The sequence below is a fragment of the Diachasma alloeum genome, unplaced genomic scaffold, assembly GCF_001412515.2.
Source record: "Diachasma alloeum isolate Michigan unplaced genomic scaffold, Dall2.0 Dall_scaffold_00547, whole genome shotgun sequence".
In the NCBI taxonomy this organism is placed as follows: Eukaryota; Metazoa; Arthropoda; class Insecta; order Hymenoptera; family Braconidae; genus Diachasma; species Diachasma alloeum.
In genome coordinates, this window is record NW_021680679.1 from 476,731 (window position 1) to 495,259 (window position 18,529).

Sequence of the window (18,529 nt, forward strand, 5' to 3'; positions counted from 1 at the left end):
GCAGTAATCTAACTCCTATATGACTCATTGTTAGTCCGATCCTATATCTCTTGCACTTGAGACCGACAACGAATGGGCCAATCCAATTATTTGCCTTTATTGCTTCCGAATGGAAGCATTGTATTCGTCAAATCCGAAATTTTCAATTTTTTGTGCCAGGATAACTAATTTTGACCGCAGGAGTTCGATCATGAGATTGATTCTCTCATCTCTTGTTAAAAATTTATTTTGAAACCAATATTCACGGAAAGGTAAAAAATTTTAATATCTGGGTAATGTTGGCTGCCAACTTTGAGGCAATGTTGAATTCAATGATTTATTGAATTCAATTTAAAATAGAATCTCAAATAAAACTCCATTCAGAAGCGAATTGCTAATTCATTACCAAAAATATATTGCATATACATGCATTTGGTGAATGCGGCATTCAAAGACAGGAGGAATGACAGCTGAAAAAATGTTTGTAAGAAGAGTTTTTTTTTGGAGTTTTATTTACGTACAAAAATTACAAGTTTCTTCTTACAAATAGTTAGCATTTTTTTATGGATTCACCTGTAGCCAAATTCTGGATGGCACATGACGTAACGCATTAAGAGGCAATCCGCTGGTCTTGTTGGGAGTTCTCAACTCTTCAATTTTCATCTCATTAATTCATGTCGATGATGCAATGCGAAAACAATTTGTGCTACTTGAATCGATTTCATCTGAGATTAAAAAAAAACTTGGTGCCGACAAATGCCTTGCGAAGAAGAACATCCTCCTGGGCTTTTTAGTAAACGTATCCGCCGTTGGATCCAATGAGTTGAGAGGATCCTTGGCTTGATGACTGGCTATCGAAGCCTGAGTCTTGCACCTGTGGTGCCTGGAAAAATGATTGAATGTTAGTATAATCGGAGGATGAGTCTGCGATGGTTGCGGCATTATTTTCGAAGCTTGAAAGATTATCAACCGATTGACTGAAGCTGATGGTCTCGTATTCTGATGATTGGCTGGATGCCTGGGGCTGCTCGTATGCTGGCGCTGGGGCGGCCTCAACTGTTGGGAGTGACAATTTCCATTCATTAAATTGTGAAATAATATTCGTATATTGATATTAATTATCCTGATGTCGAGAGTAGGATGGCTTGTTTAATTCTATCGAGAGAGATATTTTCTTGAGATTATTTTTGCGGTACGATTTTGACCAATAGAATTGCACAATTTTATGTCACGTGATATAATTCGACCTATTGCTCAATGTGGACTAATGGTTTGTTCCGGAGAAAAAACTGTGAAACTAAAAATGTCCTTTCAAGCGAATGGCTTTTAAGTTGAGCAGTGAAATTCATTGTCGCATTTATGGTTTCCAGTAATGTGTTGGTTTTAGATCCTGATAAAGGTTAACCCTCAAGTGCTCGCACAATGGGGGAATCCCCGCCGTTTTTCGATTTTTTTTCTCTCATGTAAAAACTTCGTGAGTGAAAAATTGATAAAAATTTGGATTTTTACTCTCAATTCTGTGGTGAATTGGTAAACTAGGATAAGTACATTTTTCTCGAAAATGGGTTTTTTTGGTTAAAGCGTTTCTCAACAAATTGTGGAAGCGATTTAGCAAAAAAAATCTTTCGAAGAAAATTGCACTTATTCTAGTTTACCATAAAATTATATTGAACACATTAAGAATTGATTTTGGTCCAGATTCACAAATAATCTATTAAAATGCTTTGAAAACTCGATTCGCTAAAAATCCCCGTGTTTAACCTCAAAATTAAACCTTTTTGCGTCTACTAAGATCGAGTTCTTAGTTTATCAATAACAGTTCCTCGTTTATATCTCCGTTTCTTATGTGTTGAAGGTTCAAAATCACTCATACCCGTGAAATTAATATTTTTGCCGACTTTTTTTTCTTCATGAAATCGTAAACTACGCGGGGAATCCCCGGATTCTGTTACCATGCGACCAATTACGTTCGGTGAAGATCGCGACCACTCGAGGGCCGACAAAAGGCCGCTTACTTTTCAAAATCAAAGGACATTAATCCCCAGGAAATGACAATAAAGATCAATGTGCTCTTTGATTTAAAAAAATATTAATAACTTTGAGCAAGAGGAACCACAAACCACAGGAAACCCATGTCGGTAAAGGCGGTTACTCTATTAGCAACCTCTCGCTCACCAGAGCCTCAGGTTAAAATATTTAGTTCCACTTGGGATCAAATTCGCAACCCACAATCTCTCAATCCTCCATTGAGGACATAATTTGATATGACTGAGGAAGGTGATGAGAAGAAACATGGCTAGTCTCTACATACCGTGGACGGCAGCTTGGGCTGGCTGGTAGCTCTGGACTGGAGCTGGCTGGTAGGTCTGGACTGGTGCTGGGGCTGGCTGGTAGCTCTGTACTGGAGCTGGAGCTGGCTGGTAGCTCTGGACTGGAGCTGGGGCTGGCTGGTAGCTCTGGACTGGAGCTGGAGCTGGCTGGTAGCTCTGGACTGGAGCTGGCTGGTAGCTCTGGACTGGAGCTGGAGCCGGTTGGTAGCTCTGGACTGGAGCTGGCTGGTAGCTCTGAACTGGAGCCGGGGCTGGCTGATAACTCTGAACTGGAGCTGGGGCTGGCTGATAACTCTGAACTGGAGCTGGGGCTGGCTGATAACTCTGAACTGGAGCTGGGGCTGGCCTATAACTCTGGACTGGAGCTGGTGCTGGCCGATAGTTCTGGGCTGGTGCAGCGGGAGCGAAGTACTGTCTAGAAGCCTGGGGAGCGGATTGTCTTTGCTGAACGGGAGCAGGGCGGGACTGTTGAGCGACTGGAGCTAGGTACTGCCTGGACTGCTGGGGAGCGGCTGGGGCTGCCTGACGCTGAGGGGCGGGGGCTGACTGGCGTTGGGGCGCTGGGCGAGACTGGCGTTGGGGGGCTGGGGCCAGGTAGGCACGGCTGGCCTGAGGGGCTGGGGCAGCCTGGCGGAAGTTGTTCTGGGCAGGGGCGGCCTGTTGGTGGTGGTGATGGCTCTGGGCCGGGGCAGACTGTTGGTGGTGGTAGTGGTTCTGGGCCGGGGCCGCCTGTTGGTGGTATTGATTCTGGACTGGAGCCGATGGGGCTGCATGGTACTGCTGGGGAGCGGCAGGGAGGTAAGTCGCCGAGGGTGCGCTCACCTGGACGTTCTGTTGCTGTTGTCACAAAATCGTAGAATTCATAAGTCACGTGTTCACGACCATCTGAACGATGTACTCGTGATTTAATCGCGGGATTAACTCACCGTGGACTGACCATGGTGACCACCGCCGATGGGGGTTCCAGCCTGGTGGTTTGGCGGCCCGTAGGCGTTGGATGGCGCCGATGATGAGCCATGGTGATGGTGATGGTAATCAGTTCCGTACCGCGGGTCACCCGGGAGAATGTCTCGCTTCACCTTAAGAGCGGATGCGCTCAGAGCTGTGCCGAAAAGGCAAATCTGGGCGACAAAAAACCGGAAATCGACGGTTTTATTTTTTCGAGAGAGCGTGAGTGTTATCGGTTGGGGGAGAAATCCTATGGGTGGGAACGTTTGGGGGAGTATAATCATAGGTCGAATCACTGTTATTGAAGACAACCTTTTGGGAATTAACGAGACGAAGCTTTGGTTTCGAATTTAGTGAAGATTTTGGGAGGAGGAAAATGACTAGCGTCAGCGCCCAGTAGGTGGTGATCGACGTTAGTAACAAATGGTAATTCGTTAATTGAAGAATTAATTAGTGTCATTATTAATGAGTTGACTAATTTCTCAATTATTTACCGTTTCATTATGGGATGAGGTTTAATGAATTGAATCTTACTGATACTCTCTAATACTTCTTTTCGTTCTAATACACTTAGTAACGAATAAATCGAATAATTTTTCATCAATTTATTGAGGAAAAATTAATTGATGTCATTAGTAATGAGTGAATTCATTAATCTCTCATTTTACATGAACGAAGTCTTTTTATTGATATTTTTGATACTTTGATAGATCGAAAATAATGAATAATGACAAAAATTGGAGCCGAAAAAATCACTTATTAACGAATAAATTCACTAATTTATTATCAAATAATTGATTAAAAAATTGAAGTTAATAGCTGAAGTTCGGGAGCATTTGATTAGTAATTAACACCACTGATTAACACCACTCACCACTAACGAAAGAATCAGCTTCATGTTTATCGGTTGATGTTTCGTTGAGAGTTGAGTACCTTCGAACAGTCATCCCGATCTTTTATATGAATCCGATGCTCCCTTCTTCACATGTCGAAATTCTCATGGCATTGGCAAGAACTAGATTTTTTCATTCGACTTTTTCTCCGTCTCCTGCCTGACCTCCCCCACGCGCCCATCTTCTTTCTCGAGGTCCCCCAAATACTTTTTGGGAGAGCATCCGATGGGCCGCGATCACCGACCGTAGCTTACCAACGCCGACACGGTCCCTCTTCCTTAATTTTTCTCACATTTTTTGTTTCATTCACGGATATGATGCATCATTTCCCGATTTCTTGTTAAGGTATATCCCAAGACAATAGCACGTAAAAGTTTGCCCCTGTGGATTTTCGGAAAAAATTCTAAATGATTTACTTTATTGCATTCTCATAAGTTATTGAGGTCTTCTATCCTCAATAGATTATATTTTTTGAATCTCACGCCATGAATTTTCTGAGTTTTCTTTACTCAATTTTTTATTCTTTTCATTTGTAAAATTAATATATCAATAAATTAATTATAATTATAATTTATCCATAAATTGTAATTATAATTACTGATATTATTATTAATTATTAATTAATTATAATTTATCAATAAATTAATAACCAATAACGATGCCAGTCGTTAACTTATGTGAACAAATCCAGATGTCATATATTAATTTGGATTAATTACATGAGCATTTGTATCGAATTAATTTCCACATCGACATGATAAAACAATTGATCAATTCCAACTCAATAATTTCAAACAGATTTCTGCAAAGCGCGAACATTTGAATATTTTCCTCGACACTTGGAAAATTTCAGCACCACCGCACACGTCTATTTAAAACTGCGGGAGGAGGTTGCATACACCGAGAGAAGTAAATTATTTTCAATGGCTTAAATCTAAGAATTCTCATTTATCGTTATCGTTCCATGTTAGATCATAAATATATTTCATATCGAAATATTGGAAGTGCATAAAAAAATCAGGAAAACAATAAATACTTGAAGTTTGACGATTCTTCTACGCGATTTGAGTGAGTTCATTTCCGACAAAATGATACTTGAGTACAAGAATTGAGTAGAACATTCAAGAAAAATTACTTGTCTCAAGTAAATATGTTTCAGATATTAGAATTTTTTTCTCAGAGTAATTTCTAATAAACCTGGCGCAAAGAAACAAATAGAATCGTTTAATCGAATTCTAAAATATCTTCAACAGAATTCCGTAGAGAAAGCGCTAGGCTGTTTTATTGAAGCTTTTAATGAATGCATTTATAAACAAAGATATTGTTAATTAAAGAAAAACAGAAATCGTTTCACTTCGTCCCGCCGCTCCCCTGGACGAACCTGACCGTTTTATTCGCTCTAAATTGCAAATACTTTTATCAGGCAATGCATTCTCACGAGTCCCCACATGAAAGCTTTAATGGACTGCGTTAATACCGAGAATAATCCTTGTAATATCCATTACCCTCTCCTTCGAGGGTACAATTATCATAAGCGTTGAATGGCCCAAAGAGAAGGACAACAAAATCTTCGCAGCGCATGAACTGTCATTCCGAATAATTTCCGTGTACCCGGTGAAGATACATAACAATATTTTTCATTTCTTCAGACGAAAACTTTCCAAAAAATATTTTCATCAATCCATGAGTGAAGATGACGCTAATGTATTGGGGATAGAGAAAGTTTTCTCGTGGATTTGAAAATACACCGATGAAATATTTCCCTTTGAACTTTAAAGTGAACACAGCTATTTCCCACTGATATTTTTTCACCGTTGAATTCTCGTAAACGTTTCGGATTGATACTTTGACATTCGTTGAAGCGCAGGTACGAAAAAATTTCGTGGAAAGTCTAGCGCATTCGCTTGAAAATTCCAGTGAATCTATTGAAAATTCTATTAGTTTTTCGGTGATTCTACACTCGGAGAAAAAATTAGTTCTACCGAAAAATTATAGGTCCCCCTGTAGAGATCTTTTGTCGTAATGAATCAATTTACTCGTGGACAAAAAAGAAATTTTCGTAGTAGTAATTGTTCTCGTGAGACATTTATGTCTTTCGGGTAAATACATTCGTTCTACAGAGAATTATATGAGGCTCCGGTTTTATCAAGTCAATCTTATTGAGTAGTGTATATCTTTGTCCAATGAATACTTATAATTTCCGGGGAACAAATGATAATGTCAAGAGGATACTACAATTTTCTTGCCGATAACTGTGTTATTGGCAAAACTAAATGATTCCGAGGGGACAACTTTTTTGGGAAAAAATATTCTTTCCTCGTCAATGCATTCTTTCTACGGTATAAACCTATGTAGTTCTCTCAGATCAAATGATTGTCGTTAAATAGATTATACTTTTTCCTGCCAACAGTTGGAATTCTTCTAGGGATATTTCTGATGATCACGACAAAAATTTTATTTTCGTGAAAGATATTAAAGTCCCTTTTATCAAGTTGAGTCCTTTTCCTCAAGTAAATCTGTTCCACTCCATCAATTAATTTTTTCATGAATTGATTTTTTGCATTCATTAAAGCTAAAATGCACACAAAAATTGTCAATGTCGAATAATTTTTTTTTGGATATTTCAAATTTATTTTAGCTCGTTGCACTCAACGACTCAACAAGAATTCATTAATACAACTTCAACATGAGCGAAAGTAGTCGCATTTAGGGAAATTAAACCGGAAATCGTTCGACAATTGACAATAATTTTCTAAAATATTCTTAAGAATTATCGATGTCCATAATCCAGTTCAAGAGAATATCCCATATCCTCCATTCGAATTTCACTCCATTGAGATAATAACTCAAGATAAATGTTTTCATAATAATCGTCAAGTACCGTGAAGCACTTACAGAACACTTATAGCCCCCAGTCTGGGCCCAATTTCCAAACGGGACATGGGGAGTCATAATGAAGTAATCGTGACATTCTTGCGTGGAGGCATTCTCGGCCGTGATCATTATTGATAACATACTTGGAAATATCGTCATGAAATCGTCGTGGAAATCAAGGACTTGACGTTTTTCTTTTTGACAACGATTTCTTTTAAATTTAATAAACGTTATTTGCATCTAATGAATAGTATTTTCAGCATAAAAAATATTCTCCTGAGCGAAATACATTCGTTTTGCCGTCTCCTATCACGATGAATAAAAATATGAATACACTTGCGTATAAAATTCGATCGATTCACTAATTCCTGATTTAAAAAACATCCTCATTTAATTGATGATCAAAAAGACATCATCATTTAATCGATGATTCTCGCATTTACATGACTTGAAAGGGAATATAACACTGTGTTCTTGTCTAAAAAAATTGTCATTAAATTTTAATGAAACGATATAATCTAGCGGCAGCAAGTTTTGAACTCGCAACCTTCAGATTGCGGAACTGATACTCTTACCAATTGAGCTACGACATGTCTCTTGTGCTCTTGTCTATTTTAATTATAGCTCCATAGGTTAAAGTAGCAAGTTGGTAATTTGAAGGGGTGAGTGCTCAAATCCCTTCGTGGGCATTACTCTTGATTTCATTACTGGTTCTTTCAATTAAATATTGAAATAATAAAACTTTATGTTATGCCATTATTCGATAACGTACGACATAGCGAGGCCTATAAGGCCCTCGGGTGATGGCCAGTCACAAGTTTCCCGTGACGAATTCTGTTGAAAATGAAAAATAAATATGTTATAATTCGAATTGAAAAGGCCGCTTTTCATTCAAAAAAGGTGTTGCTACAGCTGAAATAGAAAAGAAGGCAAATAACTCGTAATGTAACGGTGAAATGACAGAACATATTCATCAATTAATTCATCAAAAATTGTAACAAAAATAGACAGCATCAGTCCGTAAACACAATGTTACGTAAGACTGGTTCAGATCCTCATTCTCCGAAATACTCACGTGATGCCGACGATTCACTGATGGGTTTTAAATGGTTCAAACTTGTTCCGGGGCCCTCTCATCTCCGAGATTACATGCCAATAATGCAAATTCATAACTGATGGAATATTAAAGAATTCTCTGAATGTCATGAAGCGAGGCCATGCCACATATAGAATGCAGATGCATAATTACCATCTATCCTGAGGCAAATTTTTGGGATAGATGATCATGCTGATGAGCTTGAAACTGAATAACATTCCGGGAGTATTAGGTAAACGAGAGAGATTAGAAAACTTGATTTGTTTCGAGGGAAATTTCGAAATAACGTGTAGTTGGAGACGATAATTCTTACACATACATCTGTTGGATTCTCGGGCTCATCCTTGAAAATCTGTTTGTTTTACGATTTTTTTTCCAAAAATATTCGGATGTGTCGCAATAGAAGAATGTCCGATAGAAAAAAAAATCGGTGATTGAAATTTTTCTACAAAATTTATCTGATTTGCTTGAAGTTGAAAAATGTCTCGCGATGGGTTTTCATATGAGAAAAAAATTCAAGAGGATAAATTGAATTGAAAAAGCAAATCTGTTGATTTTTTTCTAGATATTTTCTTATTCAATTTGGTAATTAAAATCAATACGAAATATATAAGAGAAAAAATAGAATTTCCAAAAGATAATTTCCTGACGAATGCGCAACGATTTCCTCAAAAATTTATTCGTACGTGAATTACCATTGGTTTCCTAATAAAATCCCGAAATACAAACGTATTTTTGGAAAATTTAGTTTTCAATTTATGTTCAATTAATTCAATAATATCGCAATCAAGCCTACCGTTGGGTGCGATCAAGGCCGGTGAATTAAAGACATCTTTGAATTAAGATTCCTCAAGTGTCATGAATTAACGAAATATCCAATTCTCTGGAGCCGTCCCCGATTGGACAATACCCCCGCCGGTAATTCGTTATTGATAGCGTCTTTTCACTGTCTGCATACGCGTCCATTCTTCCCCGCTCATAATTGCATTTTTATATCTGGCATTGAAAAATCGAATTCTGCTTGATGAGTTACCATTCAAATCTTAATTGCGGCTTACTGAGAGCAGTTTCAGGAATCGGAGAGCAAAAAATACCGAGGATTTGTTTCGGTACTGACATTGAGATTGCGGATTAATGAAATAAAATTATTTGATTTAAAAAAAATCCATTTTCACCGTTAAAAAAAAAAAAGATTAACTCATATATTTATTTCTATGAAAATATTTCAATCGTATGAAGTAATTAATTCATTTCTTCGCTGTTTAAACAAGAGATTTTATTTCCAGCGAATGTGTTTTTATATTTTGTTTCTGGTCGATTCCATTATACAACTCATTCTATTGAAATAGTTTTCATAAAAATTCCTCTGTTTAAATTTTCCAAGTTTTTTGTTAGATTTCTTCAATGAAAAAATGAGAAAAAAAAGTGGGATTTTTTTTCTCTTTATTTATCACAGCTATTTTTGCTAATAAATTAACAATTATTGCATGTCATTTATCGTTTTACATCATCTTGTTCAATTAAATTGTATTTATTTTTTAACGGGATCGGCCCCGCGGACTACGCAGACGCCCTCTCATCTCTTCAGCTAGTGGCGCTTCGATTTCAGTCTTACACTAATTTTTTCGTGCGTGAACCATTTCTCTCAGAAGAATTGTCTAGGCTGTTGGGTCTCTAATAAAGAAATATCAATTATCATATAGAGTACTATATGTATTATGAAATATAATGCAGATAATAATAAAAAAAATAAACTGATAACAATAATAACATACATTGAGTATACAATATCGTGTTATATTACATATACCATTATATATGCCTAAAGCATTATAATATAGTATAGTATCGAATATAATATAATATAGTATTATCATAATATCTGTAATGTATGTTATCATCACTTATAAAAAACCTAATGACACAATACGCCGAATAGATTGGTTTCAAAAAGCGTTACACTGGATTTTTTATGAAGGGAAAATGCCCTCTTGTTTATTTAAAAAATCGGGAAAACATTTGCCGTGTCGAGTGTCTGCCATTTTGTGGAGCCCGATTGCCGCAGCAGCGCCGTGGCGCACTGAGTAACCTTCAAGGCTACAATGCTGGTCAGCGTCTTGTGCAATCCCGAGAAGACTTATTGTTTTTCAATGAACCTCCGCCTGAGTCGATCACTGAGATCTACTCAGTCCATTCCGTCGTGACCTTTAACCACAGAAATGATGAATGATTTTGTCATTGTTGCGAGCGATCATCGCTGATGATCAGGATTGATTACGGTCTCGTCAGAATTTTTTCTCCCGAAATTGGGGAACAGATGAGTTTCTCACGAAACTGCACAGAAAAAAATAATGAATGATCAGTCACTTCGGGAGTTGTTTCATCGAAGGACTTGCACACTTTTCACATGAAACGTCATACATTCTAGCTATTAATAGACGCAAAGAATCAGCTTCACTCTCGTTTCTGCTGACCAGTCGGAGATGACTTCCATCAGGTGGATCGAGTTCTCAAGTTTGAACCCTTTCTCCGGTGAGTGAAATGGAAATTGATACATTCATGCTAACTCCAGCCACACCCCTTTCCAATGTTACGTCTCTATATTCTTTCTCCGATTAATCTCAGAGGCGTGGGGCGTGTGCGGAGGAAATTTCCCTTTCAATTCGAGTGGGGAGCGCACGGGATGAGCAAGAGGTGCAATCTTTTCAAGATTTTCAGAATTTTACAAATTTTTGTTCTCATAAAAATCACTAGATTATCTATAGAAAATCTATAGATTTTTAATAGAATTCTATAGATTTTCAATCGAAAATTATGATTGCTCATTGAAAATTGTATCAGTTTTTCGCCGATTGCTATTTTAAAAAATCCGCAGTTTCACCGCGCGTTTGTTTAAAAAGAAAATATTCGATAGAAACCATTTTATAGAAAAAAATCGGTAGAATTTGATCTTTTTATATAACTTTTCCCTATTCAGACATTTTCCATAGGAATTTGTCGAAATAAATTTTCTATTTTTTGTCCACTAAATTTTTCTCCTCTTTCCATTGAAAAAATAAAACACAAAAACTTGGCAAATTTGAGCCACGGTCTCCTACCCAAAATATCTCAATAGAATAACTTGAATAGAAAAATCAAATTCTATTGTTTTTTTGTATACAATAATTTCTATTGGATATTTTCATTAAAAAAATGCAAAAACCTGTGGAATTTTTTCAATTTTCTTTCTCGCCGATAAACTTGAACATAATTGGGGGAGGGGGGAGGGGAATTATAAAGAAGTATCTCGATCTGAAAAATATTTAGCAAAGAAAGGCTGAAAATTAAAAATTTTAATTCGCAAAATTGTTACAAATTCTTCGGATAAAGAATCACATTCTATAACATACTTGTTTTGAATATCAATCAACACTTGTCTATTTCTGACCAGAAATGTGAATTTCAGGGACATTATGAATACTAATAAACCGTGAAACAATTTAAACTAAAAAATTAGCCAGAATTGTACATTTTCCATGAAAATTCACCAGAATCCAACCCGATTTCGGCGAGTGGTTGAATTCACATCAACGATCACCGCATTTCCAGTCTAAATGCCCGAAAGATACCGCGTCACGTATAAATATCCTGGAATCCTTTCACCGATCCGTCCAATTCCATTACCACCTTCTAAAATTCAGCTCCACTCATAAAGTAGATGCAATCCGGAAACCCAACGACGAGAAGACCCATAAAAACTGGCGACACAACTTAATCAATTTTAAACACAAGTACATCCACCAACAGGGACACTTAAACCCCCTCAATTCCCCGATTGAAAAATCCCACGCGATCGATCTATTCAAACAGCTCAACCGCTCGAAGAAAGGAAGAGAATTGCGGGGGAAAAAATTAAGGAGCAACAACAGTGAACATAGCGAATGTCAGTGGCACCAGGAAGTGATTGCTTTCATCGTGAACGTCAGTGAAGGTCCTTGTATATAAGTAACAGACTGCTCTCATTTGCAGTACACTTCCTCTCATTGATTTCCAACAATATCAGCGTCATGAATATCCTGAGTACCTCAATTCTGACAATAGCATTTGTCATGGTGAGTGCCTACGATGATTCATACGGACATTCCCACGGGTTTTCCGGGCACAAGTTGATATCCCAGTCTGTTCATCTCAAAGAAATTCCCACGAAAGTCGTGAAAATAACAAAAACCATTGCCGTCAAGGTTCCTGTGCCGTATCCTGTCAAGGTGAGTACATCAATCGAACTCCTTCGAGTTAATTACGTCACTAATCTTCAATCAATTATTTTTTTTATTGAGGTGCCCGTCCACGTTCCCGTGCCGGTACCAGTGAACCATCCCTTCCCGATCCCGGTTCCTCAGATTGTGAAAGTTCCGGAGCATGTGCCTTACGAAGTCTCCAAGCACGTCCCTGTGGAGCTGCCTCAGCAGGTACCACTGCTGCTGACTAAACCTCTTCCGTATCCGCAGCCGTACCCTGTGCCTCACAGTGTCAAGATTTCCCAACCACTGCCATATCCAGTACCTCATATCGTTCCCTTTCACACGCATGAGGAATCGAGTCACGGCGAGTTGAATCATGTCGATGGGGAGTCGCAACATGAGGCGTCCCATTCTTATCAGCGCAGTGCACCGCATGAGGAGGAGGGAGAGGGGAAGAAGTTCGATGCATCGCAGCCCATTGTTGTTCAGCCGCACGAGTGATTTCTCAGTGATGCTCGCATCCTTTGTAAATAAATTTTTCATGCTGTTTGTTTCTTTCTCTTGTTGTTACGATTGATGCTGGTGATATTAAAGTTTTTGATACATCATCTGTTGGGACCTGATTATTGCCGATTATTTCAGTGTGAATTTCGGTGTGAATTTACCCTCGATCAATCGCGCTCGGCCGCCTGCCTTCATCCGTCGCACGATTAGTGCGGCCGCTGGGTTGAAGCGAGCGCGCTGTTGCCACGCTGGCGCTTAACGCTATGCGCGCATTTCAAGTGCGGCAGTAGTTGTAGCAACACTGCCGCTCGAGCGGTCGACGGAGACGCACTTGCGCCGGGCGACGCGGCGCCGCGTTTCTGTCCTTTCGTCGTTTCTTTTATTTCTAACTAAACAAATTTCCCGAGAAAAAAAATGGACAACGCCAACGCTTAATAAAAGGATTGATCTGGGAGCTCTAAAAAAATGAGAAAATTCATCTCGACAAATCCTAGTGATTTTTTCCATTAAATTGTTTCTATTGAACATTTTCTATAATAAAAAAACCCTGCAGTAAAGCTGCGGAATTCTTTAATAGAATCAACCAGAAACTAATAGAATTTTGAATAGAAGTTAAATAGAATTTCTTTGATCTTTCATTTATTTTATTAATTTGAGTAATTAGTGAGAGCGATAATGACCTAAATGGCTGAGGAATTCGAGTTTTTAAAAATGTGAACGGTTGAATAAATTTCCGTGTCATTAGAAATTCAAAAGAAATCCATTAGGATTTTCTACTCAATTCGCAAGATTTTTCTCTGAAATTCTTTCGTACACGCGTTCCTTCCCCATGCAGATTCCTGCCGAGATTCGTGTAAGAAATTCTCCAGGTTCACTTCATTACCGATTGACGCTTTCCTAGTGAACGGAGCGTTCGATCTGTTCAGTGGTGACATGCGCGGGATAATTCCGAAGTCTCCACTCGGGATAAATGATAATATTATGGATTCGAAGCTCATTAATTAGTCGAGTTAATGTCATGAACATATATCGCCGTATCCAGCTCATCGTCATCATCATCATATGTTAGATACATTTTATTATATTTTATATTTGATTACACGCATGAAAAAATGCTATAGAATTTCCTATAGGATTTTTCTGATAGGATTTCCCACAGGATTCCCTATAGAATTTCCTCTCCGATTTATGACCCTAATCCTGACCCTCGTGATCGATTGGTTTCGAGTTTCAATTTTGTGTGTTACTTTCTATACAAAACCCTATAGTGAATCCTATAGGAAATCCCGTCAGAAAAATCCTATAGGAAATTTTCGAATTCTCCATAAGATTTTTTCATACGTGCATACATATAATATAATATATCAAACAATCAAATAATATAATAATATTTTTGTTCATATTTGATTCATATATTAGAGATGATCTTTGAAGGTATCACGTCATTTAATCCTGGTAAAAATGGTCCTCGATAAATTAATCCTGCAAAATGATCCTAGTCAAATTGATCCTAATGCGATATGGTCCTGTTCATAATCATCCTGATCGAAATGATCCTGGATGATTTGATCCGGAGATTGGAAAACTATTGAATGTTGTTAAAAGTTATGATAGAAATGATATTTTAAAGTATCTCAAGAGAATTGCTTATAATATTGATTTTTGATTTGTTTCAAATAGCTTTGATTGTTTATTGTTAAAAAATTGGTGTAGGTGTTGCTTTCAATAACTTAAATGTCTGGATATAATTATTTATGATAACGTAATTGATTTTCTACATTCGTTACGAATTGATTATTAAGATTGTGTTGTTTTTTTTATGTTCCATTCGACAGCATCGACAGCAGTTCAATTGAATAAATAAGTCAGTGTAATGTGTTGAGTATTTCTCGTCGATTTTGCTTTTCTTTCCCTATTTCTCCTCATTTTTTGTCGTAAAGTTTGGATTTTGATTTTTTTTGCCGTGGGATTACTTTTGCAGGATTTTCATTTCAGGATTAAATTGGTCAGGATAATTCTTTTCAGGATTTTTTCACCAGGATTAATTTGTTCAGGATCAATTTTCCGGGATTAAATGACATGTAACCATCTTTGAACACTGATGCATGTCCAGAGGACAATGATCCAATAATATCCCGCAATCATCAGACAATCCACCGTTGCTCTCAAAACGAAGAATAAATGGACATAAGAAAAAAAATATTTATTGCACAGAAAGTGGTTGACACCACGCATTCAATACTTGTTCATACTCCAGCAACATAAGAATACTTGAAGAGATCAAAGCTCTCAATTAGTCAACGATTTAACGCTATGAACACAGTCGCCTTGTCCAGCTCCCACTCCCCATCATTGGACGATCCGCCGTTGCTGCCCGACATTTCAGCTGGCCTCGGCAAAAGTTGTTGGAATGCTCGTCAATTTACCAAGAAGAGTATGATGAGTACCCGGAGTCCCAGGGGTCGGCGTAAAGAGACTGATGCTTTTCCACGATGATGGGCTGGGAGACCGGGACAGCCACGTGCTTGACGACCTCCACTGGATAGGGTTCAGGCACTCTCACGGGATACGGCGCTGGAACTGGCACTTTGACGGGCACCGGTACCGGACGATCGACTGGAACCGCCACATGCTTGGTGACCTCCACGGGATACGGTTTGGGAATATGGACTGGATATGGACGATCGACAGGCACTGCGTACGGCACCTGTTTCGACACAGCGAATGAATGATTATCATTAGCATTGGGCAATCTGTTATTCTAGAGCGCATGAGTGGAAAACGTCTAATGAAACGCGCTCGGCGAAGCGTGAAGCGCACAAATTTTCATCATTTGAAGGCATGTGTGCAGGTGCAGGCTAATTGCCTTGATCTCGTTGGCGATGGGGATTTCACTGAGAAGCTGTGACAATTCAGTAGCGAAGCGGTCAAACGGTTTAAGTCGATTTTGACTGCTCATGAGTTTTCAATGAATATCTCGCAATCTAAGGCAGATGGCGAAATTTTTGTAATGACCTTTTCGGTAGAGCATATTAAGAGCTTCAAAAAAGATAGGTATGAAAATTTCGCTGGCTCCCTTAGATTTTGAGATATTCTTCGAAAACTCAGCTAAGAGCGAAGTCGACATCAACCGTTTGACCACTTCGTTACTGAATTGTACTGTAGGGTATTTTTTCATTATTCAGGGAATGGGAGATGTATGGAAAAATTTAATACAGTGGATACTAAGATTTCTCTAGGTGATTATGTTAGATATGACCTTGAATAAACACCCTTCATCATTTTTCAATTTTTTCAAATTTGAGATTTTCTTACGTAAAATAATTTGGAATAATTCTAAATGTTAGTAATTGTCAATGAAGTTCATTGAGGGTCATATGTAGCATTATCATCCCACAATTCAACATAATAATTGTAATATTTGGAGAAAACTACCAAAAAAATAAATTTTTCTCCCAAGCAAATAAGTCCTTGGCAAAAATAATGTTTTTTTCTCAGTATATCACACCACTCCATACACTTTCTAGAATGTTCTGGACGAATCAAAAATTTTACAAAAAAATTATTCACAGGAATTTAAGATCACAAGATCATAGGAAGCATCAAGATGTCGTTATCACTTGAATTTCACTGTAGATAGCACTTGGATTACCTTAACTGGAATTGGAATGTGTTTCTCTATGGGGACAGCAATGGCGGGTCCCGGAACCGGAATCTCTTTGGTGATTATTGTTGACACACCCGAGGAGAATGACGGGAGATCAGACCAGCCGGAGTAGCTGGAGTAGCCGCCGAATCCGCTGTCCTGTCCGTATCCGTAACCCAGACCGAGGAGTCCGCGCTTGTCCTTTTTCGAGTCCTCAGGGGCCTTTTTCTCTTCGGCGAGAGCAAACGCCGTCAGGGCGACGAAAATAATAGCCTGAACACAGAAAGTTTATCAACTCCTGTGGCACGCGCGACGCAGAACTCATAATGAAGATATCACGCATGAAAAAATTTAATCGAAGAAGCCAGCGAATTCGATACAAAATTCTGTTGGATTTTTTTTATTGAACTTCTATTTAAAATTCTAGGAGCTCTTGGCCGATTCCATTTTAAACTTCCGCAATGTTATTACACGTTTAAATTTTTCTGATGGAATTGTCCAATAGACGATACTTTATAGAACACATCAGCAGAATTTCATTGTTCTGCACGAATTTTTCTGTAGGAATTTCTCGACGTGAATTACACTGAGAGAAAAAATTAGCTCTGTCGAAAACCTATATGGTCCACGTGAGAATATTTGATGGAGTGAAACAGATTTACTTGAGGGAAATTAACCAACTTGACAGAAGGAAATTTAATCTTTCACAAAAATTAAATTTTTGTCGTGATTATCAGAAATATCCCTAGAAGAATTCCAACTGTTGGCAGGAAAAAATATAATCTATTGTACGACAATTATTTGATCTGAGAGAACTCCACAGGTTTATACCATAGCAAGAATACATTGACGAGGAAAGAATATTTTTTTCTCAAAAAAATTGTCCCCTCGAAATTATTTAGTTTCGCCAATAACACAGTTTTCGGCAAGAAAATTGTAGTTTCCTCTTGAAATAATCATTTGTTCCATGGAAATTATAAGTGTTTATTGGACAAAGATATACACTACTCAATAACGTTGACTTGATAAACCCGAAGCCTCATATAATTCTCTGTAGAACGAATATATTTACCCGAAAGACATGTAAATGACTCATGAGAACATTTACTACTACGAAAATTATCATGTTTCGGTGGAAGCTTTCTTTTTGCCTACGATTAAATTGACTCAACACGACAAAAGATCTCCTCAGGGGAACACATAATTTTTCGCCAGAACTAATTAATCTTTTCCAATACCAAAATCAAATGAAAGTACTTAAAAAATTTTAATCGATTATTTTTCTATAGAAAAAATTTCAATAGTTGTACAGAAAAATCTCAGTCTATTGAATTTTTCTGTAAAACATTTTCCACTGAACATCGTAATAGAAAGAAAAACGCACAGATATATCGCGGAATTCTTCAGTAGAATCGGCGAAAAAATAATAGAAACTGGATAGCGAATTCACTAGGTTTTTCAATGAAAGTTTTTCGTACGTGATGCCGCACGGCTGAAGGATAATACCTTCGTTTGCATGTTGCTGTGACTTGGACAGGATTGCAACTGTGAAGAGCATCGCGAAGATGCCTTCTTTTATACCTTGATCGTGGAAACCCCCGGCTCTCAGTGGTGGTGTGTTCCACAGTTTGACTCCTCGTGTGTGTGCTCTCGCGAACCAGCGCCCGAAAAACATCGCGACACTGGCCAACAACCAAGAGTTTCTCACTTTCTTATGTAATTGTCAACTTGATGGTGACAAATATGTGTTACGAGCCCATTTATGCATGGGATGGCCATTCGCGATTTCCAGGAGTTGGAGATTTTCATGAAAAGCGAAATTTTGAAGAGAGAAAAATTGAAACAAGTGGGAAACTGCTGTCGTCTTCATATAGTACAGTATTTTTGCTGACAAATTAGCAATATGCTTCCGAATGGTCACTTTGGACACCATTTTCTCCTATGGTATATAATTCATTGTTCATTTTATGTTATTCAATCGAATGAGATTGATTTTTAAACAATTGTGACAGATTTTCAACTTAACTGAATGCTATCAT

General features: G+C 38.0%; 3 protein-coding genes across 3 annotated transcripts; 1 reads left to right on the plus strand and 2 right to left on the minus strand.

The window, feature by feature from the left end:
• Positions 1-769: 769 nt before the first annotated feature.
• LOC114841470 (skin secretory protein xP2-like) lies at positions 770-3,327 on the minus strand. Its single transcript, XM_029126465.1, has 3 exons — positions 3,247-3,327; positions 2,291-3,146; positions 770-1,035 (listed from the first exon to the last, which is right to left on the minus strand). Exons 1-3 carry the CDS (start codon positions 3,325-3,327, stop codon positions 770-772), a joined length of 1,203 nt encoding a protein of 400 aa, XP_028982298.1.
• Positions 3,328-12,166: 8,839 nt separating this feature from the next.
• LOC107043109 (MAGE-like protein 2) lies at positions 12,167-12,841 on the plus strand. The gene is made up of 2 exons (XM_015264423.1): positions 12,167-12,364; positions 12,437-12,841. The coding sequence occupies exons 1-2, from the start codon at positions 12,167-12,169 to the stop codon at positions 12,839-12,841; spliced, it is 603 nt and encodes a 200-aa protein (XP_015119909.1).
• A 2,425-nt stretch (positions 12,842-15,266) lies between these two features.
• On the minus strand, positions 15,267-18,024 carry LOC107043105 (zinc finger protein 512B). Its single transcript, XM_015264419.1, has 3 exons — positions 17,997-18,024; positions 16,497-16,763; positions 15,267-15,551 (listed from the first exon to the last, which is right to left on the minus strand). Exons 1-3 carry the CDS (start codon positions 18,006-18,008, stop codon positions 15,267-15,269), a joined length of 564 nt encoding a protein of 187 aa, XP_015119905.1. The 5' UTR covers positions 18,009-18,024.
• Between the last annotated feature and the right edge of the window lie 505 nt (positions 18,025-18,529).

Coding starts and splice junctions, on each gene's coding strand:
- LOC107043109 (XM_015264423.1), top strand. CDS start 12,167: ATGAATATCCTGAGTACCTCAATTCTGACAATAGCATTTGTCATGGTG. Junction 12,365..12,436: donor CTGTGCCGTATCCTGTCAAG/GTGAGTACATCA, acceptor TTTTTTATTGAG/GTGCCCGTCCACGTTCCCGT.
- LOC107043105 (XM_015264419.1), bottom strand. Junction 15,552..16,496: donor ACATTCCAATTCCAGTTAAG/GTAATCCAAGTG, acceptor GTGTCGAAACAG/GTGCCGTACGCAGTGCCTGT.
- LOC114841470 (XM_029126465.1), bottom strand. CDS start 3,327: ATGGCTCATCATCGGCGCCATCCAACGCCTACGGGCCGCCAAACCACC. Junction 3,147..3,246: donor CATCGGCGGTGGTCACCATG/GTCAGTCCACGG, acceptor TTGTGACAACAG/CAACAGAACGTCCAGGTGAG. Junction 1,036..2,290: donor AGCCCAAGCTGCCGTCCACG/GTATGTAGAGAC, acceptor CACTCCCAACAG/TTGAGGCCGCCCCAGCGCCA.